Source organism: Lates calcarifer, unplaced genomic scaffold (genome assembly GCF_001640805.2).
Source record: "Lates calcarifer isolate ASB-BC8 unplaced genomic scaffold, TLL_Latcal_v3 _unitig_2037_quiver_1476, whole genome shotgun sequence".
NCBI lineage: Eukaryota > Metazoa > Chordata > Actinopteri > Centropomidae > Lates > Lates calcarifer.
The window spans coordinates 1-22075 of NW_026115935.1; the positions used below are offsets into that span (position 1 = coordinate 1).

The 22075-nt window shown below is 40.3% G+C and overlaps 3 protein-coding genes across 4 annotated transcripts; 2 read left to right on the forward strand and 1 right to left on the reverse strand.

Annotated features, from left to right (window-relative positions):
• Positions 1 to 2688: 2688 nt before the first annotated feature.
• On the forward strand, positions 2689 to 7807 carry LOC108891822 (DNA ligase 1; the record flags this gene model as incomplete). Its single annotated transcript, XM_018689149.2, is given in 5 exon segments — positions 2689 to 2729; positions 2819 to 2888; positions 3296 to 3361; positions 3980 to 4983; positions 5356 to 7807. Coding segments are annotated over 5 exon segments (1250 nt in total), but the record flags the coding sequence as incomplete, so codon positions are not given.
• LOC108891823 (inositol-tetrakisphosphate 1-kinase) lies at positions 7371 to 12991 on the reverse strand. 2 transcript variants are annotated; one of them, XM_051067860.1, is made up of 10 exons: positions 12653 to 12991; positions 11583 to 11607; positions 10285 to 10407; positions 10062 to 10179; positions 9871 to 9972; positions 9346 to 9386; positions 9160 to 9261; positions 8905 to 8972; positions 8262 to 8424; positions 7371 to 8095 (listed from the first exon to the last, which is right to left on the reverse strand). In XM_051067860.1, exons 1-10 carry the CDS (start codon positions 12817 to 12819, stop codon positions 8006 to 8008), a joined length of 999 nt encoding a protein of 332 aa, XP_050923817.1. In that variant the 5' UTR covers positions 12820 to 12991; the 3' UTR covers positions 7371 to 8005. The 2 variants fall into 2 exon arrangements, with proteins under 2 accessions (XP_050923817.1, XP_018544666.1); XM_018689150.2 differs by having other exon boundaries at positions 9096 to 9261; positions 12653 to 12985.
• Positions 12992 to 13114: 123 nt separating this feature from the next.
• LOC108891824 (proteasome subunit alpha type-6) lies at positions 13115 to 17179 on the forward strand. The gene is made up of 7 exons (XM_018689151.2): positions 13115 to 13354; positions 14433 to 14527; positions 14877 to 14958; positions 15539 to 15694; positions 15775 to 15953; positions 16589 to 16683; positions 16780 to 17179. The coding sequence occupies exons 1-7, from the start codon at positions 13279 to 13281 to the stop codon at positions 16835 to 16837; spliced, it is 741 nt and encodes a 246-aa protein (XP_018544667.1). The 5' UTR covers positions 13115 to 13278; the 3' UTR covers positions 16838 to 17179.
• The last annotated feature ends 4896 nt before the right edge of the window (positions 17180 to 22075 follow it).

Consider the following 22075-nt stretch of genomic DNA (forward strand, 5'->3'; position numbering starts at 1 on the left):
CTCAGTTAACAAATAAATACATAAAACCTCAGAACCAGCATCTGCAGGTAATATAACAATCACAGTGTACAAGAATGCCTCTGCAGCTCCACAGCAAATACCAAGAAGAGAGGTAACCCATTAAAAGTCATTATTGTGCATCTGTCCCTGTACAGGAGGTGCATGTGTTCCTAACTCAAAATAAAAAATTATATTTCTCCACAGATTACAGAATACACGTCCTTAAATAGAATTTATTCAAATAATTTACTACAAATTATTATTATTATTGCATGTAACACTGTGACTGAATGTGGCATTCACACAATACTGCTGCTAAGTAGGTCACTGTGAATGCTGACTTTCTGTCTTTACCTTTTATTTTCCACAGCATATTACAGTGAAAATCAGAAAACAAGGTGAAAATAAAAATGTGAATTTACAGCCACACAGAACATTTTGCTTTCTTGCTAGCATCCAGAAAAGGCAGTTTTACCTTCCAAAAGATAAATATAACAATAATGTTAATCTGCAACGCTGCACAGTGAAAAGTTGTAGGTCTCAAACATTTGTTTAATAAGTTAGACCATTTATGTAGGTATACACACATAATCGACAGAAATAACTGCCCATTATGTATATTGTAAATGAATGATTTGCTAGTTAGCTGGACCTGCTTAGCAAGCTAGCTGCTATGCTAACTGGCTGATTTGTGGTCGGCTAAATAGGTAGCTCGCTAGGTAGGAAGAATTCAACTAAACTACAACTACGTTTAAATTTAAAAGAGAATGAAGTTAATAAAAACAATCAATCACTTCGTGACTGGATAGAAATAATGGGCCAAAAATACTGGTACACATCAAGTATGTGTAAATTGGTTAGTGTCCACCCTGCGGTTTGTTTGTTACCTGAACCCGCTTAGCTAGCTAGCTGCTGTGCTAACAGGCTTATCTGTGGGCGGCTAAGTAGGTAGCTCGCAAAGTAGCAAGTGTTCAACTAAACTACAACTACTTTTTAAATCCCACATTGTAAAAAGCATTCACTCTGTTACTGGATAGAAATAACTGACCAAAACAGTACACATCATGTATGCTGTAAATTGGTGGTTTGTTGTTTTTTTAGCTAGAGCTAGCTTAGGAAGCTAGCAGCTATGCTAACAGGCTGATCTACGGTCGGCTAGCAGATCAGCTAAATAGGTAGCTTGCTAGGTTTCAAGTGCTAAACTAAACTACAACTACTTGTAAATTTCAGAGTGAATAATGTAGACTTTTAAAAGTAACCCCTTTGAGAATGTAACTATTTTGATTAGGAACTATTTAAACTGTAACTGTAATTGCAGCCCTTGGACAGATGCTTATAGTTTCTTAATTTCTTAATTTTAACATGGAGTTTGGTTGACCGCGAGCAGCAGGACGAGCCAGTGAAACCAGAGCCAGATCACTGTGTTAATTATGGTGCCGGGGTGTCCCAGCTTAGAGGAGAGAGGTTGTGGATTACACACAATCACATACACATTCTCTATCTTCATCACATGGACTTGCAGAGAATTACAGGGACAAACTGCAGCCAGCTCACGTGTCTGTATGGGGGGTTCAACGCTGGTCAAAGGTATCAATTAGTCCTATTGATTCTGGTCTGTACTGATCTGGCTGTTTGCTGACACTGAGCACAGAGTTCAGATTGAATTTACAGCTTCTACACATGCAAAGGAGCAAAGGCAGCTGGATTAAAAGGAGTAGCTTTTGTTTAAGTCTGAGATAGACCTTTTATTTAAGAGTGCTTAACCAGAAACAGCCATTTTATCAGTACCAGACTCCTTTGACAAAAACAGTAATTTTACAGAGCAGAACACAGCAGTTTCTAATCTACCGCTGCTTTGATCTGTTAGTTTGTTTGTGTTATTGAGTGACTTTCAATGGTGGAAGAAGTATTCAGATCCTTTATATAACAGTAAAAGTACCACATATTAATGCAAACAGTTTGAGGCAGCGGTAGATTAGCAATCCCTGTGTCCTGCAAGATGAAATTGCTGTTTTTGTCAATGAAGTCTGGTATTGATATTTGGTGATGTTTCTGGTTAAAGAAAAGGATATTACTCATAAATAAAAGGTCTGTCTCTGTAGGAATCACATCCATAATGTTGTCAGACACTGAGACATTTTGCAAGAATTATCCTTCATTTAAGTTTGATTTACTTTATAACTTGGACAGAAAAAAAGAAAAAAAAAACTTTCCAATTTGAAAGTGAGACGGGCTGACATTTAGAGTCATGGGTAAATGAAGTAGTTGCAGTAATTGAACAGCATCATATCTTGTTCCTCAGTTCGTCCCCACACATAACCATAAAAGAAAAGGTCGCCGGCTGCAGACCGAACACGGATCGTGAACTACTCTGACATTTAGGTCCTTGTTAGTGTCGATGTATCTCCGTGAGAAAAGGCCGATCGGTGACTGGTTTAGTCCTGGTGGGAAACTACCTGTGAGATAAAGCCTCTGGGAGAGAGAGAGAGAGAGAGAGTGACGAGGGTTAAGCTTCTTTTCTGTGTCACTTTACCAAGATAACTGTGCTTAACCTTAATGAGGGAACAGCTCCACCCACGCCCCGGCAGGACAAACCACTGCTAAGTAACAGTAATCTGTGGTGCTGTTCATAAATATACAGATTTTTATTCACATTCTCCCTTAAACTCTTCTTGTTTTGTGCCTCAGTGGGAAGCCGGCCAGTAACCTCACCACTCAATGATGCAAAGGTCAGAAACAAGTCATTTTTATTTCCCCTATCATTCATCATTTTAATTACTCAGCCACTAATCGTGTGTTTTTTGTGTTGTGCATTCAGGTTGAATGTATTATTCAGGAGACACTGAATGAAGACGGGTCACAACATGAGTGTGTCCCAAAGCTAACAGGTGATGTCTCTAATTATCTGTACATCTGAACTCAATAATACGCTGTGAAATGATATTTTGATAGTTGATTAATCAGTAAAGTCTTTTTTAAGCAAAAATACCAGAAGATTTGCTGCTTTTCTCTGTTTAATATCATTGTTAATGTAATAGTTTTGACCTGTTGGAAGGTCAAGACAAGAAAAAAGTGACTGGAGATCAAACAAGTAATTTACTAACTTTAAATCTAAAAGTGCATGGGAATACTGCAATTCAACTATCAAACAAGCTTTTGCCTTATTTGATGAAATTTACAATCACTCTAATCTGTGATCAGTCTTTTTTGTACAATGATTAGTCGGCATTTGCAAGATGACTGTTACATTTGTTAGTGTTATCCAAGTGTTAATGTGTCTTTTCGTTCTTTGCAGAGGAACTCGATGAGGTGCAAAGACATCAGGGTTTGCTCAGGGAGCTGCAGAAGTTGGCTGATGATGGTACTACTCACAAATTCACACCCACACATCACTCTGAAACACCCTGAATTTGTGTTTCCTTTTGTTTGCTTGCAATTAAAGCAACATTATTTAACTATTTTACCTGAACATAACAGTGTCAGAATCATTTTGATAGTTCACTGACTTGTAATAGAGCTCCGGACGTCACGTGACTCGTGTTTACACCACCATGTAAGCAGTAAAAGCATGACCGAAAATGTGCTGATTTCAAGCTGACTCTTACTGTTCCCCCAGTGTGGACAATGTTTCAGAGCTGCAGCATTCAGAAATCTACAAGCAACTTTCCTTCATCCAACAAGTTAGCCCCACAAAATCCACGCCACAAAGCATGGGTCTAAAGTGCCTTTTATGAAAATAGAACTATTAGCAATCATAATAAAAGCATGTAAAGTAAACAAGATATTAAAGTTGGGATTGTGTGATGTCAACTCGGGAGCTCTATAGCTAATGGATGGATGGAGAATAATGTATAATTGGTAACCCAAGTGACTGAGGGTTCCGGAACATCACAACTGTGATGTCATCATAGAATGTTGCTTTGTGACTTTGTTAGTGGAACCAATGTTGTAAATGACTTCTGTGATCTGAATGTTGCAGAGAGAGAAAGGGAGCATGAGGACGAGAGGGAGAAGGAGCATTACGAGTACAACTTGGCCAACGATGAGAGCGACTTTGAGCAGAGGGACGAGGAGGAGGAGAAGGAGGAGGAGAAAGACGAGGCTGACACTGTGAAAAAAACAGAGGAGGAAAAGGAGGAAGGGGGAGACGACACGAAGGAGAAGATGATGGAGAATCCACGAATCGAAGACAGAGGGACGGACGAGGAAGAGGAGAGAGCGAAGGAGCTGGAGGAGCTGCTCGCTGAGGAAATCACCAAGAAAGGGAAGGAGGAAAGGAACGATGAGGAGCTCAAAGAGCTGCTTAAAGAGCTGAAGAAGAAGAGATATGAGGCGGTGAAAGAGAGGGAGGTCCAGAAAGTGGAGCAGAAGGAGGAGGTGGAGGATAAGAAGAAGGACAAAGCAGAAACGGAGGAGGACCTGGAGAAGCAGAAGATCGAGGAGAGGAGGAAGAGCGAGGTGGAGCTGATGGTGGAGAAGGAGAAGGTGGAGAAGGAGCTGAAAGAGCTCCTCAAAGAGCAGGACAGCAAGAACAAGCCACAGCAGGAGAGGAAGAGGAAGGAGAAGCAGGAGGAGCTGGACGAACTGGTGAGGAAGATGAAGCGGGTGCAGGAGGAGGAGGAGGAGGAGGAGACGCAGGGCGGCAAGAAAGAGGAAACGCTGGTGGGGGAGAAGAGTGAAAAGAAGGAGGAGGGAGAAGGAGAGAAGGAGCCTGATGAGAAAGCAGAGAATGAAGTTAAGAAGAAGGAGGAGGAAGAGGAAGTGAAGGAGGTGAAGGAGCCGCTGCAGAAGAGAGTGATGGAGAAAGCGAGTGATGAGGCCACACGGCAGTTTGAGCGGGAAAGGTACGAGCATGAGGAGGAAGAGGAGGAGGAGGAAAATGGAGAGAATGAGGAAGACGAGGATGAGTACGTCAGGGAGGATGAGGAGGGTCAGGAGGAGGAAGATGACGATGAGGATAATGCTGAAGAGGATGAAGGGGAGGTAAGTTAACGTGTGGGTTTGAAAATACTTTTTAATGGAGCCTCTGTCAAACAGTAAGAACTGACAGAGGGTTCCGGAACATTACAATTGTGATGTCATCATAGAATGTTGCTTTGTGGCTTTGTAATGGAACCCAGCATTCATCACTTTGAAAATGTCAAGAATTAGAAACAGAGTTTGATGTGTTTGTCACAGCGATAACACTTCCTGCTCCAGAAACTGGGGATCATGGGTAATATCAGCCATGTTTCAGTTCATTGAGTGGAGGAAATTGATAGTCTTTGTTTTCTATACATGAAAACTACTTAACCTCTCAGACTTGGAGCCCAACAGAAGCAATTACTACTTCCAACTTATTTTCTTTGTCGACAGGAGCTGCTGGAGATCGAAGCTGAGTTGCGCAAAGTTGCTGCAGAGCTGAGGGAACTTCGCAGAGGATAAGATGCACACAAACACACAAACACACCAGACTGACAAAACCTCCTTTGTTACATTCGCAGTCACACATCCAGTTCTCACATTTTCCATTTAACAGCCTTCAGATCCCTTCAGCACTCAGAGAAATATCTTCAGATGTGAATCTGTGAATGGACAGTAGTAGAAACTGTACATAACTGTTGTTTCATTTCTGCGTTTAGATCGCCCAGAAAAAGCTCTTCCTCTTTCCCCAGTGCATGTTTGAATGTTTTTAAGCGTTGAGGAAAAAGAGATGAGTTTTCTGGGAGAATTTGAAAGTTTGTTGTGTCCCTGTCTCTGTACCGGTACAAACTCTTTGTAAGGTCAACAGGATATTTCTCCCTCAGTCGTAAAAAACCCTGCCATAGACGCACAGCATTCAGCACTTTCATTCAGATTTTGATTTTGACTGCAGGTTGTGAGCAGGGCTGCAAAGGGTGGAAAAGTTCTGGTAAATTTCCAGAAACTTTCCATGGGAAGTTAAACTGGGGAATTTTTGAAATGTTCCAAGTTGGAAAAGTTACATTGGAATTAACTGGAATACATGGGAATATATGAAAATTAACAGAAATTAATGGGAATTAACAGGAAACTTTGGGTAATTTATACAAACTGTATCAAACATAAACATTTTGTTTTGTCATGGTGTGTGCAAACTAATACAAATGTAAATTTAAAAAATGACATTTTTGACTTTGATTTATCTGAGTAGAAATTTCATTCTTTCAACAAAAATAAAACGTGAATGTTGAATATGCCTCTTAGTTAGCCAGCTTACATTTAGCATATGTGATTTACCAGCTAGCTAGCTACTGTAACACATTTTGATTTATTTTCACAAGTTAGACTTTAATACCATGGATCAAATGTATCTACAACAGTAATATGATCCAAACAGACTTGACTGGATGTAGTCTGTGGGCTCAGATGCAGTAGTGTGGCTGTAGTGAGCAGGATTCTAGATATTGTCTGTGCAAGGTAGAAATTCAAGTGTATTTACATTAAATCTGGTTGTTTTAACCAAGATTATTCTACAAGTTATTATTTTCAACTACATTTAAGCTCCCTGTTATAGGCTAACCTGTAGGCTAACCAAATTTTCCCAGTTTATTCCCATGGGAAGTTTCCAACTTTGAAAATTCACGGAAACTTGCCCCCTTAGTTTTGAGTCATGAATACTGGCAGTTATCCTCGATGGTGTGTTCAAACAGATTCCCTACTATAAGTAATATGTGTATTTCAATATATATATATATATTTTGTGCAATAATTGTAAGCTGTTCCTGCTGTCTGACTGTTAACGATGTATATTACTGATATTTCTACACAGGAGTAAGTCATTATTTCCTCTTAATTTCTTTGATGATAAAGTAGAAACGAGGATTGTGTTTTATTTGGCTCATGCACTGTTAAAACCAGACTGTTTGTGACGAACCGGAGTGACACGAACAACAAAAACAGGAAATTGATTGTAATTCTGCACATTAAATCTGATGTTGAGCAGCACGTGGTTAGTTTGTGGCGACAGGACGTGATGTACTTAGAGCTTACAAGGTCTAAAAGTGTCACTTCGAGTTCTCAGCCAGCTTTGCACTCTTATCTTTAACAAGCCAAGGAGGAGTCGAGGGAGAAAGGGGAGACACTAAAGCCATTTTGTTGTCTTTTGGTAACAGCAACAATAACAAAAAAAAGAAGAAGAAAAAAAGCTCAGTAGTGTTACTTCAGTTTCCACAGCTGTCATGTCATTTGTGTAAATATCAGACATCAGTCTTCAAGCCAAGGTCACAGGAAATATGAAGTAACAGCGCCCCCAAGAGGACACTGGGTAGAAATGCACAGGATAAACAGGGTTACCACTGGAGGCCCAAAGTAACTGCAATAACACAATACACAACTACAGCACATGTGAATGCAATAAGTACTCGAATAACTCATAATTTCATGTATTTTAATATGTAATCAAAGTGCATCATATTGTAGTCATCTAGCAAATATAATCTTTTTTACACACAGCCAAGATTTACAACATGTTTATGTATCTGAACACTGGGAAAGTAGCCGTAAACACGTAGTAATCAGTCAACACGCTGTCTTATTCCAAAGAGGAGATGTTTGTTCACCTGAGAATAAAGTGAAAAATGAATGTACTGTAGTTTTTCTTCTTTTTTCTATAGAAGTGCAAAATGTTTCCACAAGGAGAGAAAGACGTAGGAAATGTCTTTGCCATGTTGGGGAGGGGGCATTTCAAACAAAAATTATAATAAAAAACACCATTTGTAATATTACTGGCCAATCAGAGTGCTGTATTTTGTGCCTGCTGTATCCTCTTCTACGCTACCTGTCGATCAATAAACGGAAATCAAACCATTGTGAGTGTTGGTGTTATTTACAGGGGATGTTTAGAAAATATAAATAAATAACTTCTTAGAATTGAAGCAAAGTCTGTTTGGTCCTGACAAAACAGTTTAAACAGGTTGTAGCCAGTGACATTTGTTTGTCCTGGGAGGCTGATGATCTGGTTCTGAGGTGAGTTAAAGGCCAGCAGGTGGACCACCTGTAGTCGTCTTCAGAGAGCTGGTAGTTGACGTCTGTTTGTCCAACACTGACTCGATGTGATTGAGCAGAGAAGAGAAAAACTGGGGCACTCCCTCGTATCCTGACGGAGAGAAAGAGGTTATCAGAGTATATTTGCTCAAGGCCACTTCATTAGGTACACCTGTTCAACTGCTCGTTAACGCAAATATCTTTTCAGCCAATCACATGGCAGCAACGTGATGCATTTAGGCCTGACTGGTGAGTGTGTGGGTGTGTAGCTGTAGTACCTGGAAAGATGTTGATGTCGATGACGGTGAGGGTGTGTGTGTGTATGTTGATGATGACGTCCACGCCGAACAGCGCCATGCCCAGCTGAACTCGGAGCTCCCGGACCAGGGCGTCCACGGCCTGGGAGCTGGGAGGAGGGAGGCACGGCATCTGCTCGTCCAGCTTGGAGGGCAAAGGTGAAAAAAAAGGATTTATCTCAGGAACACCTAGAAGGAATTTCTTGAGATTTAGAACAAACATTCAGTTTGACTCAAGGTTGAACTGATTAGATTTTGGTGAATGCAATATCTCCAGAATGCTTCGAGGGACTGTCTTCAGGTTCTGCACAAATGTTCACTTGAGTGGTTTTCACATATGAACTCCAGAGAATCAGGCATCAGGTCCAGACACAGCTGAAGACTGAGATGTGCTCTCACCTACAGGAAATGGATTTGACTATAACTCAAGATAGTAATTAACTGAAACTGGACTGGTTAGCGGAGGCAATCAACCGCAAAGCAGTAACTCTAGTTACATCTGCCCATCTGTTACTAATATCTATCTGAATTTAAATTTATATTTGGACACATATATTAATGTGATATGTAGTAAGTACGGTGTGGTTAATTTGGTTACACTCGTTGCACTGTTTCATATACTCACAGCTGTGAGATCAGAGCTCGACTCTGGCTTGGACACCTGGTGGCTGTTGAAGAAGATGGTTTTCCTGTCTGGAGGCAGAGAGAAACCAGAACTACAGTGGATCCAATGAGATAGGACAGCAGGACATGGTAAAACAGGACAAAGCAAAGGAAAGGAGATATATTATGTCTGTTGGTGGGGTGCAGACTGACCACAGGGACCGGAGGGGAAGTTCTTGAGTGAGGGCCTCTCTACACAGAAGTGTTTGTCTCCTACCACAAAGACCTTGTGTAGAACAGCTCCGTGGTTGACGAAGCTCTGCAGCACACAGGGAGGATGGATATCAGCCAGGCTGCCTGCACTGAAGATCAGAGACATCTGCAGAGACACGAAGAGGAAATAAACATCAGTGGATGAAAAAACAATGAAGTGAAAATGGAAAAAAAAAATCAAACCCCTTACCTCATGGGAAAGTGAGCCATGTGCCACTCTAGTTTTGCAAACTGGGGTCAACAGAGAAAAAGTGGAAGTGTCAGTGAGAAGCAGGAATGGACAATACTTATGTTTTCCACAACGATCCTTTTTATTTGACCAGAAACATTGATATATATCAGTACCAGACTCCATTGACAAAAACAGTAATTTAACCAAGTAGAATAAAGGAGTTGCTGATCAACCATTGTTGTTGTGTGACTTTCAGTGGTGGAAACATTCAGATCCTTTACAGGAGTATAAGTACAACACAACAACACAAACAAACAAACAGATGGAGGCAGTGGTTGATCAGCAACTCCTTTATTCTACTTGGTTAAATTAGTGTTTTTGTCAGTGGAGTCTGGTACTGATATATAGAGATGTTTCTGACCACAAATACAAATAATATACAAGTGGATGAATCTATGTAACTCAAATTAAATGCATATTATTAACCCTCACAGATACATTTACAAGAACTAAGTGAAGAAGGCAATAAGAAAGTGCACTGACTGAGAGGAAAACTTAGACCCTGGGCCATCACAGCCTGCTGAATGGATGGCAGGTCACTGGCTCTGTGGACCTCTAGGTAAGGAGGACTGCAGATACGCCAGTCTGTCAAACAGAATAGGAAAGGCAGGTGCTGTTAACATCTACATGCAACAGAAAACTGCAGTAATTAAGACTTTGGAGCTACAATGCACCTCGGAGTGAGTTGTGCAACTTGCTCATGATCCTGTAAGAGGCGAAGCGGTCTAGTAGTCGGGTCATTGCAGGCAGAGGGTCCAGAAGAACTGTACTGGGATGAGTTGACACATAACTCTGTAATGTAAAAGACAGAGGGGGAATTTCACTTTCACATATCACTCTCAGTATGACTGTTTGAAGCACTGAGTAGCCACAAGAGACATACTTCTTCAGCCTTACCTCAAAGTTGGCAAGCAGCTGCTGTGATTGGCTGTCGTGCTCCGCCTCCACGATGACATCAGACAGCTTGTGAACAATGGCGTCAAAGGGTCCCTGAGGTGCCAGCGGCTGGGCGAGGTCAATCTGCCACAGGTGAAAAAATAAAATAAAATACACTCCTTTACACCCTTTACACCCTATATGATAAATCTGGGACTCAATAATCTTCCTTATATTCCTTAACATTTTGGGAACGTGATAATATATGGTAAATTTAAGATTTCTAATAACTATGTTTTTGCCTGTTCAAAATGTGCCTGTTGTGACTTCACAAAAAAGCGAACAGCCTGGTGGGTTTAATGGGTTCCATTTACACACAAAGCAACATTCTATGATGACATCACAGTTGAGATGTTCCGGAACCCTCTGTCAGTTGGGTTCTAAACTATTACCCATCCATACATGAGCTATAGCACCTATACTTTGAGGAGTGTGGGGTTGACATGGTGTGAGAGTCCACCTAGGACAGCTCTATGAATTATTAATATATTAATCACCTCTTAATATTAATATATTAAGAGGTGATTAATATATTAATTAATTATCACCAAAGAATTGTAAAACAGCTTTCTCTTGGCTTTAGTTTACCATAAAAGAAAATTTCAGTTGACCTTTCTAGTGACAAACATTTTGACTGGTGTTAGCAGGAAAAACACAGGTGTAACTATTCCTCTGTCACTGACACACCTACAGCACATGGACTGTATTATAATTAATGTTATTTGTTCCACCTGTTGTTTAAACTGTACAAACTTAGTGTATAGCAGTGAGTGTTAACATTCTGTAGAGCAGTGATTCAGTGAACTCATGAATCAGTCGTGTTCTTCTCTGCAATGATCTCATCTATCTGAGGTAACTTTCTGAAGGGGAAGGTGAAATGTACAAATATCCACATGCAGTGAAATGAGTGAGCAGGTACAGTCAGGCAGCCATTGTTTGGGATTTTGCTAGAAGCTGACTGTAGGAGGTGGCTGCAGGTGGCTGTGACATGGATTACTAAAGTTGTGGACATCTGTACATGACACATGTGAGTCTGTGGCTGCACAGTGTTCCCATCTACTGTCATACTTTATTTCTTCTTTAATAACCTTTGTTTAGAGTGAACAGACATTCTACAGTGTGAGTGTGTGTGTGAGTGTGTGGGTGTTATGGCATGTATAAAAATAAAATGTCAAGTATGAAAACATCAGGTTCACACACAGAAGCAGAGAAAGACACACACACACTTTCGTGTTGATTTCATGTGAAGAAAAACTCACCTCCACCACCTCCACTCCATGTGACCTGCAGGGAGATATGAAATCTTTCTATTTTAACAGTGATGATCACACAGGAGTGACTGATGTGACTTTAGCACGAAACACAGCGGTAAAAACATGCAACATAAACAACATACAACAGTGCACATGAGCACTGATGCCGTCATTCAGTGTTTGATGCCTGCATACGAGTGCGTTGACAGCTCTGAGAGCAGAGGCTGTGAGGTAACTGTGATTATACGTATCACCTTCCTGTGAACAGTGACGTCAAATATATCACAAAGTTGCTCTTGTGACCAGCTGCCAATCACCGTCCCTGTTTCTTTTTGCTCTTTACACTCAACAACTCACTCAAGTTGCTGAACCAAGCTGTTAAATGTCAAAAGATTAGGATTTCCACCATTCTCCTGAATGTCATTTCAAGTATGTGAGCTAACACTTAAACAGCTTCCTGATTAAAAACAATGCTTTCTGACAATGAACAAGGCTTCTCATGTAACAATGAAGCATCACAGATTTTCTGTGAACACTAGATAATAGTGAGGGAGCTGCCTGTTCTTACAATAGTTATTCTCAGTAAAATGAAATCAATATGTTCCTCACTTTCCATATCTATGAGCCCATTAATGGATAATGAGTGTATTATTATGATAAGGAAAAGCCCAGCATGTTTTTTCTGTTAACGGTGGAAACTGTAAAGACGTGGCAACATGTGACAAAATCAAAACTTTTAACTCCATATATTTATCAGGCCCTAATTAGTAGACACATTTGACATGCTAAATATCAGATGGATCAAAACTTGTATTCAAATTGAAGTTGTTTTGAGTCCAGTAGTACCGTTCATTTGATAGTAGTTTTTGTATCATACTATATTTTGTTAGACAGTTTATTCATATGGAAAATCCCACAGGAATACTTTATCAACTGTCTCTGAGCAAGCAACAAATTTAGAATTTTTCTTTCTGAATCTATAAGAATCTAGTTTTGTTTCAAGGAACTCATGGAGTCCAAACAGACAACTGTAATGTTTATGAGCTCTGTATGAATTTTTTAAAAAGTCAACTTACGCACAGAAGTCTGCAAAGGCGTCCAGATTCATTCTCCTGCGTTTCTTATCGCTGAGACAGAAGCCAACCCTGCGGCCTGACATTGGTCTGCGTGTCCGGGGGTCACCAGCGGCCAAATGACCGCAGACACGGTCGAAGAGAGGGATGATGTGCGAGTGCTGATCCATTCAACCCTCCTCCTCCGCCTTCTCCTCTTCCTCCCACTCCTCCTCCCTAAAATCTACGCCGACGTGTCTTGAAATCTAAACCTGAGGAGTGCTTCCTCCTGATTCATGATTCACAGGTGCAAACACGGAGAGAAAGGGGCCAGTCGGACTGGTAGAGTCACTTGACTTCCTTATTGCTGCCGATCATAATAAGAGGTGAGGGAGTGAAGGAGGGAGGGAGGGAGGCCGGTGTCATGGAGCCGCTACACCTCCTCACTCTATGCCCAAATGAAAGAGAAAGTAAAACTCTCTCAGGGAAGTTACTCCATTATCCCCCGGCAGCAGCTGCACAGTCATGCTCTTTCCTCTTCACTAAAAACCTCTGAAAACGACATTAATCGTCGTTTGATTTGATACCTTTAAGATACATTAAGTTCTTCAAAGTTCATCTGAGGTCACGCGGATCAAAGACAGAACAGAATGTCGCGCGGTTCGAACGCAGGCTTTGACCGACACATCACCATATTCTCACCGGAGGGCCGCCTTTACCAAGTCGGTAAGAAGAGATATATTTTCTCTGGTGTTTTAGCCACTTGTGGAGCAGCTAGTATGCTAACATCACAAACTAGTGTTACACAGGTTACCAGGACCTACAGGTGATTCAAACAGATTCCCACATATTAAGTGTGCTAAAGGTGCTAGCATGTTTGCTATAGTCTCGTGTGATTAGCATCAAAGTTTGTCCTCTCACGTTTCTCCCTTCTTTAATATTTAAACCTAAAGTTACTTTTCAAGTCTAAAGTTACATTAAACTGCACAATTTGGAGGTTTTGTTAAGCTGTGGTGTGTTTTACCACGGTAAAAAGTGTCACGTTCTTTGTTTAGTTGTTTGAAAACGTTCTTTTAGTATAATGAGCCATACATATGATAGTCCCTTAAAGGCTGATTCCGGTGTTTTTGAACCTGGGCCTTATTTTCCCATGTCATTGGGTATATATGACTGATAGGGAGTGGGTGCAGTATTCAGCAAAAATGGGAACCACAAACAGCTGCCGCAATGTAATCCAATGGGCAATTGTCCACGTTTAATTATGTCCACTAAAGTTCTTGTTTTTGCCACTGACAGTCTCAGTTTGTAATTATAAGTATCTGACAACATTATAGACAGGGTTCCTACAGAGACAGACCTTTTTTATTAAAGGAAGATTAAGATCATTTTTGTTGCATCAGAAACAGCCATTTTATCACTACCAGACTCCATTGACAAAAACAGCGATTTTACCAAGCAGGAAAACAGTAGCTGCTGAAATACCACTGACTCCATTTGTTAGTTTGTTTGTGTTGTTGTGACTTTCAATGGTGGAAGAAGTATTCAGATCTTTTACATAAGTAATGTAACACCACACACCAACACAAACAAACTAACAGACGAATGCAGCAGTATTCCAACAAGTCCTGTGTTTTTGTCAATGGAGTCTGGCAGTGATATATAGTGATATTTCTGGTTAAACAAAAACGATCTTACTCTTTAATGAAAAAGTCTATCTCTTTAAGAATCCTATTTATAATATTGTCAGACATAATCCATAATTGATTAATAATATTTCATACTGCTATCATTAAAAACTTTGCAGAGTATGCCTTCAAAGCCATCTCTCAGAGCGGGTTGACGTCTGTAGGGGTCCGGGGGACAGACAGCGTTGTGGTGGTCACACAGAAGAAAGTACCTGTAAGATATTACACACACACACATATACACCTGATACACACACTCTCAGACATTCACCAGGATGCTGAGAGTGGAAGTGAAAACAGTGAAGCCCAACAGAGTCACGACTCCAGTGTTGTGCTGACAAATATGAACAAGATACTGTGGTAATAATACTCACATTACGAAGCCAGAGTGAATACAGTGAATAGCAAACCCAGTACTTTTATTCAAAACTGTGTAAAATGGAATTTACATAAGGTAGATTTTACATTCCATCTAAAACACATGCATCTGATTTACATATCACTACTGTACAAACAGATACAATATCTCTCTATCATTATACTGTGATGTTTCTCCACTGCAGGACAAGCTGCTGGACTCTTCCACTGTGACCAACATGTTCAAACTAACTCCTCGCATCGGCTGCGTGATGACTGGACACAATGGTAAAAAATGTATTCAGCACACACACACATCATTGTCCAAGTAACTTTAATACTTTAATATAATATCCATGACTCAGTGTGACGAGGGTTAAAGAATAACTCTGGTATTTTTAACCTTATTTTTCCCATGTTTTTGGGTGTAAATGATTGATAGGGACAAAAAATGATAAGGACTTCATTGTCCACATCAGTGGACGTCCACTACAGTGTTTGTTTTTGACAGGCTCAGATTGTTATTATAGGTGTCTGACAACAATATGGTTAGGATTCATACAGGGATAGACCTTTTTATTAAAGAGTAAGATCCCTTTTTAAACCAGGAATATCACTGTGTATTACTATCACACTGACAAAAACAAAGTCTGGTAGAGATATAACAGCTAACAACGGCTAACCGTTGTCTCTTAATACCGCACTGATTGGCAAGATTTTTGCCCACATCAATCATTTAAACCTAAAACATGAGAAAAATCAGAAAAATCCCCAGTTATCTTTGAGATCTGTGAGATTATATTGGGTTAATATCTTTTAAAAAGCAGATTGTTGTGTTTAATGGTCCCACTTCTTGTGTGTTGTGCAGCGGACAGTCGCTCTCAGGTTCACCGGGCGCGGATGGAGGCAGGAGAGTGGAAATATAAGTTTGGTTACGACATCACCGCAGATGTGTTGTGCCGTAGGTTGGCCGACATCTCCCAGGTCTACACGCAAAACGCCGAGATGAGGCCTCTAGGCTGCTGTGAGTGACAGTCTGATTTCTACCTCTTAAACTGTTCATCCTGCTCTTCAGCCTCTTAAATTCATCACTCTTCTCTCCAGGTATGATCATGGTGGCTATCGACCCCCAGCAGGGGCCTGCCCTGTATAAATGCGACCCGGCGGGTTACTACTGTGGCTTCAGAGCCACGGCGGTCGGGGCCAAGCAGACAGAGGCCAACAGTTACCTGGAGAAGAAGCTGAAGAAGAAGCCTGAACTGACCCACGACAGAACTGTGCAGGTAGAGTGAACTGTAATGAAGTGGACTGTGTCAATAAGACAGTCTTGTTATGAATTATGGTTATAGTCCAAGAAAGAGTAGTTTGGTCTTTATAAAGGTTAAGTGTTAGTATCTGCTTGCTCTCTAATATAAATATCAAAAATTAATATATATGGTTATGTACTAGTTCCAGGAGTGAGTTGAGGTTATCTTTCTGCTTTTACATTGCAGAACACGGGTGCTGCGGCCTTTTTGTTTGACCAGAAACATTGCTGTGTAACTCTGCCAGACTCCATTGACAAAAACAGTAATTTTACCAAGCAGGAAAACAGGAGCTGCTGGAATACTGCTGCCACAATCTGTTAGTTTGTTTGTGTTATTCTGTGACTTTCGGTGGTTGAGGAAGTATTCAGATCCTTTACATAAGTAAGAGAACATCACAATAATACAAACTAACAAACAGATTGAGGCAGTGCTATTCCTGCAGCTCCTGTTTTCCTGCTTGGTAAAGTTGCTGTTTTTGTCAGTGGAATCTGGTACAGATAACAACGATCTTTCTGGTTAAACAAAAAGGATCTTACTTTTTCGTAATAAGATCTTTCTCTATAGGAATCCTATCCATATTGTTCATAATGCCCCCCTCCTTGTCTTTCCAGTTGGCCATTTCCTGTCTATCCTCTGTCTTGTCGTTGGACTTCAAGGCCAGTGAGCTGGAGGTCGGCGTGGTCACCAAAGAAAAACCTAAATTCAGGTAATTTGAGTCACACTCTGCTCATCACCAGTGCTCTAGATTATCGTTTTTACCTTGTTCCTGTTTTCACTCATCGCCCTCTGCTCCTTCTTGTAGGACGCTGACAGAGGCGGAGATCGAAACCCACCTGATCGCCATCGCAGAACGGGAGTAAAGGTGCCTTCACGAGCATCAGACCACAATTCATATTCATAGTATTTCATTCTTAGAGTGCTCAACAAAGCCTGATTTAACAACACTCACTGTTAGCAGCAGTACACTGGAGGTTAACTGTGCACACCTGAAGAAGAAACTGATGTAGGTTTGATTCATACTGAGACATTTCTATTGGGCTTTTTTAATTCGATATACTGTAGGAACGTGATGTTTAAATTCTGATCTGACACATTAAACCACCTGCATTTGTCATACAGCTTAATTTAACACCACCCTTGTAACATTGCAACAAAAATGTCCATAAAACACCTGTCATAATAAAACAGAACAGAAAAGATAATTTGAAGAAATGTGATGTTTTGCTTTAGGTTAAATAGTTAAGGAGCTTTATTGACTTTTTAAAAATTGATCCGTTATTATAACACAAGTCAAATAGGCACTTCAGTTTCAAAACCAAGAACCGAGTGAATGGCAGCAACATATCAACATCAAGATATAAAATAAGGAAAATAAGAAAAATTAATGAGCAACTAAAAATAAATGATTTTAAAAAAGTGGTCAGGAATTAAGTTACTTAGATAATTTTATATTTCTATTTTAAGAAATACTTAAAATATTGTAGATTTAAAAAAGCAAAATATCTTCATGGTTATCTCATTTAAATATACGTTAAAAATCTGTGTGATTTTTAGGACACAATATTTGTGCATAAAATATTTTTCCAATACAATCAAATTTTTATTTCCAAACTGTTCCATTTTTTTGGGGAAAATCTAACTTTATGTTTTGATATGATATATTTTGGATGTTTATTTATTTGGAAGTTAACTAATATTTAAACATATTCCAAAAGATCCTGACCAGTCTACATGAGAAAAATAAATGCTCAGTTGTTTCTGTGTTAGAGCTAAAGTAAATTGTTGATGTAACAAAACAGTAAATGGGTAAATTTTATTTATTATTTTAAAATGAACTTATTTTACTTCAGGTGGAACTAGAAAAGAGAGTGTGTTTTTTCTTTTCAACTGTGAGGGGAAACAAATTGAAATGAGGTTAGTTCTCAATAATTTATTGTTGCATTTTTTGTCCAAGAATCAATACCCATCTAGAATCAATGAAGGTTCTCAGAATACGTAAGCGTAGCTTTGATTAAATTAATCATAACTTGTGGGATCGCTTAGATTACAGAAATATATTGGTAGTCCTGATGGAGCAGCACTGCCATTGTTGAACAGCAGATGGCATCAGTGAGGCGTTAACAGTACCTCAGGTCTTATTACAGAACGGTAGCAGGTCTGTTTTCTGGTCTAGAGGACTGAACAGGGAGCAGGTCCAGGGTCCAGTTACTCATATCCACACCAAGATGCATGAAGAGTATTTATAGAGAATTTATAATCAATTATTCTGCCTCTGTTTAGTGTTTTGTCTTCTCTCTGTCTACTGTGTAGAACAGCATGTTGCTCTGTTTGAGCACTAGGTGGCAGTGTTGTGTCTGCCTTTAACTCTTTCATAACAGAAGTAACAAAGTTTCTGTTTGTACTTTTCTATTTAAGGAAATCTATTTTCACTCTTGTAAACAGTTACACTTCCGAGTCCTGTGTATATTTGTGTGTGTGTGTGTGTGTCAGACAGATAATCTTGGTGTGTGTGTGTGAGTGTGTGTGTCCGTCATTCTTGAGTTTCCACCACAGTGACCCACCAATCGGAGGATTCGGATCAATGTCTATTTCAATTACTGAACGTTACTGGCAGTCTTAATGCACTTATATATATATATAAACATGAACACATATAACGACAGAAAACAGCAACATAAGTATTTTTTCCTTTTCTTTTATTAAAACCAGAGAGTAAACTGTATTGTACATAAAAACAATATTCTCTATTTACTCCATCCTGACTTACCTGCAAGGCAAACAGGTAACTAACAGGCTCAGGTTCTTATTATAGGTGTCTGACAACATTATGGATAGGATTTCTACAGAAATAGACCTTTTTATTAACGTGAAAAATAAAAATAAAATAGCTGTTTCTGGTCAAACAGGATCAAAAAGTCATAAAGGATCTTAATCTTTAATAAAAAGGCCTATCTCTGTAGAAATCCTATCCATAATGTTGTCAGACATTTAAAATAACAACCTGAGCCTGTAAATGATGTTTTTGTGGATGTACAGTTGCATCATTTTATCAAATTGCAAAAGCTTTTTATCGTTCTTTCTAAATTATGCACTGATTCCAAAGATTTCTGTCTCCTAAACATGGGACCCAGGTTCAGAAATCCCTTTAAAATAACTATAGTTATGTATAAGTAGTTAACTAGTGGATCCTCAGTTTGTATGCAGACACAATTAGGATTTAGGCTGAGAGGCTTGTATCAGTGACTCTCAGTTAGAGCAGCAAAAAGCCCTGTTAGTCTCCTTAAAGCAAGACGGCCCTAAGTTACATTGATAGGCCTCTTAACTTAATTCTTTGCCTCTTGTCCACTTTACTACACCAGCCAGGAAAGGTTGGTGCATGAACATACAACTCCTGACAGAAACAGCAGGATATGGGTAAACACTGGAGGACTCAAAACGAGTCTCAGGTTTGTCTCTTCATCTTCATGTCCAGGACAACCTGGGGAAAAAACACAAAGACTGAGCTTTGGTTAAGACCAGCAGGCATTGTCAAACACTGCTAAATTGTCCATACTGGACATTGAGCTGGAGCAGCTGCAGCTTGTACATGAGGCTTTTTCAGAGCAGCCATTTTGACTCATCTTAGCAGGTAAACCCCAAGATGAAGAAGGAGGCTCGGTGGGCGCCATTTTGACATCATAGTTGTAGTCGGCCATTTCTTAGACAGAGCTGACTTTCAATTTTCAATCACCCGAAACAGAAAAACCACAAAAGTTATCAACTTCAAATTTTCTGCAGAATCAGTCAAAGAGTTGAAGTTCACATGCAGGTAATGGGGGCAGTTCTTTTACCTGAGGACACCAACTTATCAATTGCCCCTTGTAAAATGATGCCTGTTGTATCTGCAGCAGAAAATGCTAATGATTTTTTTTAGCATACACAATCTTAAACCCACATTTCTTTATGAGAATTTAAAACAAATACATCACTTTCAGCTACATTTAACTTAAAGCAATTCTGATGCACTACAAGTGTCCTCTCTCTTTTGGTAGTACGTTTGTAATGGTGTAACTTGTAAACAAAGACAATGTGTCGCATTAAATAATAAGTCAGTCAGTTAATTAGTGGCTGAAATAGTTTGAAATATTATTAATACTAATAATGCTGCATTTCCACAAAGTACTGCGTCTTTCCTCCCTACTCTACATTCCTCACCCCCACCTCCCTCCTCTGCCTCTCCCCTCCACTTGAGTCCCAAAACCCAAAAGTCAGTTAGCATGTTAGCATGTTAGCACTTCCTGTGCCCTCGTCCCAAACTCAGTGTGTTTCTGGTTAAATGTCTGAAATAAGGTCTGTGGTTTTAACACAAGCTCAAGACATTTTCAGGTTTTATTCTCCGACATAAAATGGGTCAGTAAATCCCCCACTCCTGATGTTTGAAGCTTTTACGTGTCTTAAAAAAGGCGGTTGCTAACGAGTGTCTAAATGAGACTACAGAGGTTGTCGGGGACGTTAACATCAAAACAGCCTTGTTGTTTTTCTAATCTTATTTTTTTGGCTAGGCTAACATTAGCTTTTTACTTCTGGCATTTGTATTTAGGCTTCAAAAGTCACAAAGTGGTGTTTGTTTGTGAATATTATCTTGCTGAACACTGCATTTAAGTATCATAAACGTTTATTCATCAGTTTATTTTCTGTAATAATCCTACTGGCGTTTTGTAGAGGAAACCAGGTGATGCTAACTTCCAGGTTGTTCTACAAAAATACATCATCCCGCCCTCAAATCCTAACCTTCCAACACTTCCGCTGCTTTCCCATTTCCCTCCTCTCTTCACCTCCACCTACTCAGCACCTCCTCACCCTCCTACCCCTCCACACACCCCTTCCTTCCTCCTCCTGCTCCCCCTCCCTCCCCCACCCACCCCCTGGTATGAAATGTTGACCCTGTGGCTGGTGTCTCCTGGTACTGGGACTGCCTGCCAAGCCGAATGGGCCCAGAGCATCGGGTATAGCCAGGCCTCATGTGTGTCTTTGTGTGTGTGTGTGTGTGTGTGTGTGTGTGTGTGTGTGTGTGTGTGTGTTGGGTCACGGCGTGGGGATTAGGTGTGTGTGAGTGATTGAGGGTGACAGCGGCCCTAGCATTAGGGGCCCTGTGGCAGATTTCGTAGGCCTGTTTTAGACACACTAAGCTGGATTTACCAGCAGCAGTGTGTCAGCAGTGATGCAGCCTGAACTGGACCTCCTACAGAACACACACACCAGCACACACACGTAGATCCTGGTCAACTATGACCCTACCTGTCCACCTGTAACCAGTCTACCCATCATCCCTTTCTCTTATGTCACTTCCTCTATCCATTCATAATAGCTAGAAATGTATCTTCGTGCTGTAAAATCACTTGTTTCCTGTAGTTTGTTTTAATCTTTTCACGCTACTGTAAATGTGCTGAGGCACACTGGACTCTGTGATGCATGCAGACCACAAAACAAACATTAGGGCTCAGTCAGACCAGCATCCACAGCAGACTTTGAATTTTGTCAGTCGAATCGGATTTGGCTGTTCAAGACAAAGATTTGACAATTCGTTCTTGCCTCAACTGGGTACTACCACTGTCTCCACTCCCTATAACCGACTTTGCAAAGTAAAAGCCCTCTGCATAGTCGTGAAATTGCGACGTCTCTGTCACAGCTTGGTTCTGAAATCCTAACGCACTGCGAAGTGCCTCTCCTGCCGGGTTGCTGACAGTGTCGTCATTCGGTTTTAACTCGCCATGACAACAGTAGTTTCTGGTTTAGCTGTGCGTGTTCTCTCGACTAGCAAATAGAACAGACGCCGGAGCTGAGAGCTTTGGAGCGGCCAATAGAAACAAGTTGCTCTACCCTCCCCAGTGGACGCATCGAATCGTCAATTTATAGCAGGGCAGACCTTTACAAAAAAACAGCAGCAAAGTAATAAGTTGATATGAGTCAACAGCTGATAAGTTTCAGTTCTTAAACAAGTAAAGAAAAGTGAAGTTAGCTAGCTAACCAATAAAAGCAAGTACCGCTGATATAAGCTGTGTGTTTTACAGGGTGTTTCTCGCTATGAGCTCACATCAGTGTTTTGGTTGTCAGTCCTT

Bases quoted from the DNA above. Each gene is read 5' to 3' on its own strand.
- LOC108891823 (XM_018689150.2), bottom strand. From the start codon at position 12,819: ATGGATCAGCACTCGCACATCATCCCTCTCTTCGACCGTGTCTGCGGT. The intron at 9,262-9,345 runs GTAAGGGGTTTG...GTGTCTCTGCAG, and splicing joins ATGGCTCACTTTCCCATGAG to ATGTCTCTGATCTTCAGTGC. The intron at 8,425-8,904 runs GTGAGTATATGA...TTGCCCTCCAAG, and splicing joins CGAGCTCTGATCTCACAGCT to CTGGACGAGCAGATGCCGTG.
- LOC108891824 (XM_018689151.2), top strand. From the start codon at position 13,279: ATGTCGCGCGGTTCGAACGCAGGCTTTGACCGACACATCACCATATTC. The intron at 14,959-15,538 runs GTAAAAAATGTA...TGTGTTGTGCAG, and splicing joins CGTGATGACTGGACACAATG to CGGACAGTCGCTCTCAGGTT. The intron at 16,684-16,779 runs GTAATTTGAGTC...TCCTTCTTGTAG, and splicing joins AAAGAAAAACCTAAATTCAG to GACGCTGACAGAGGCGGAGA.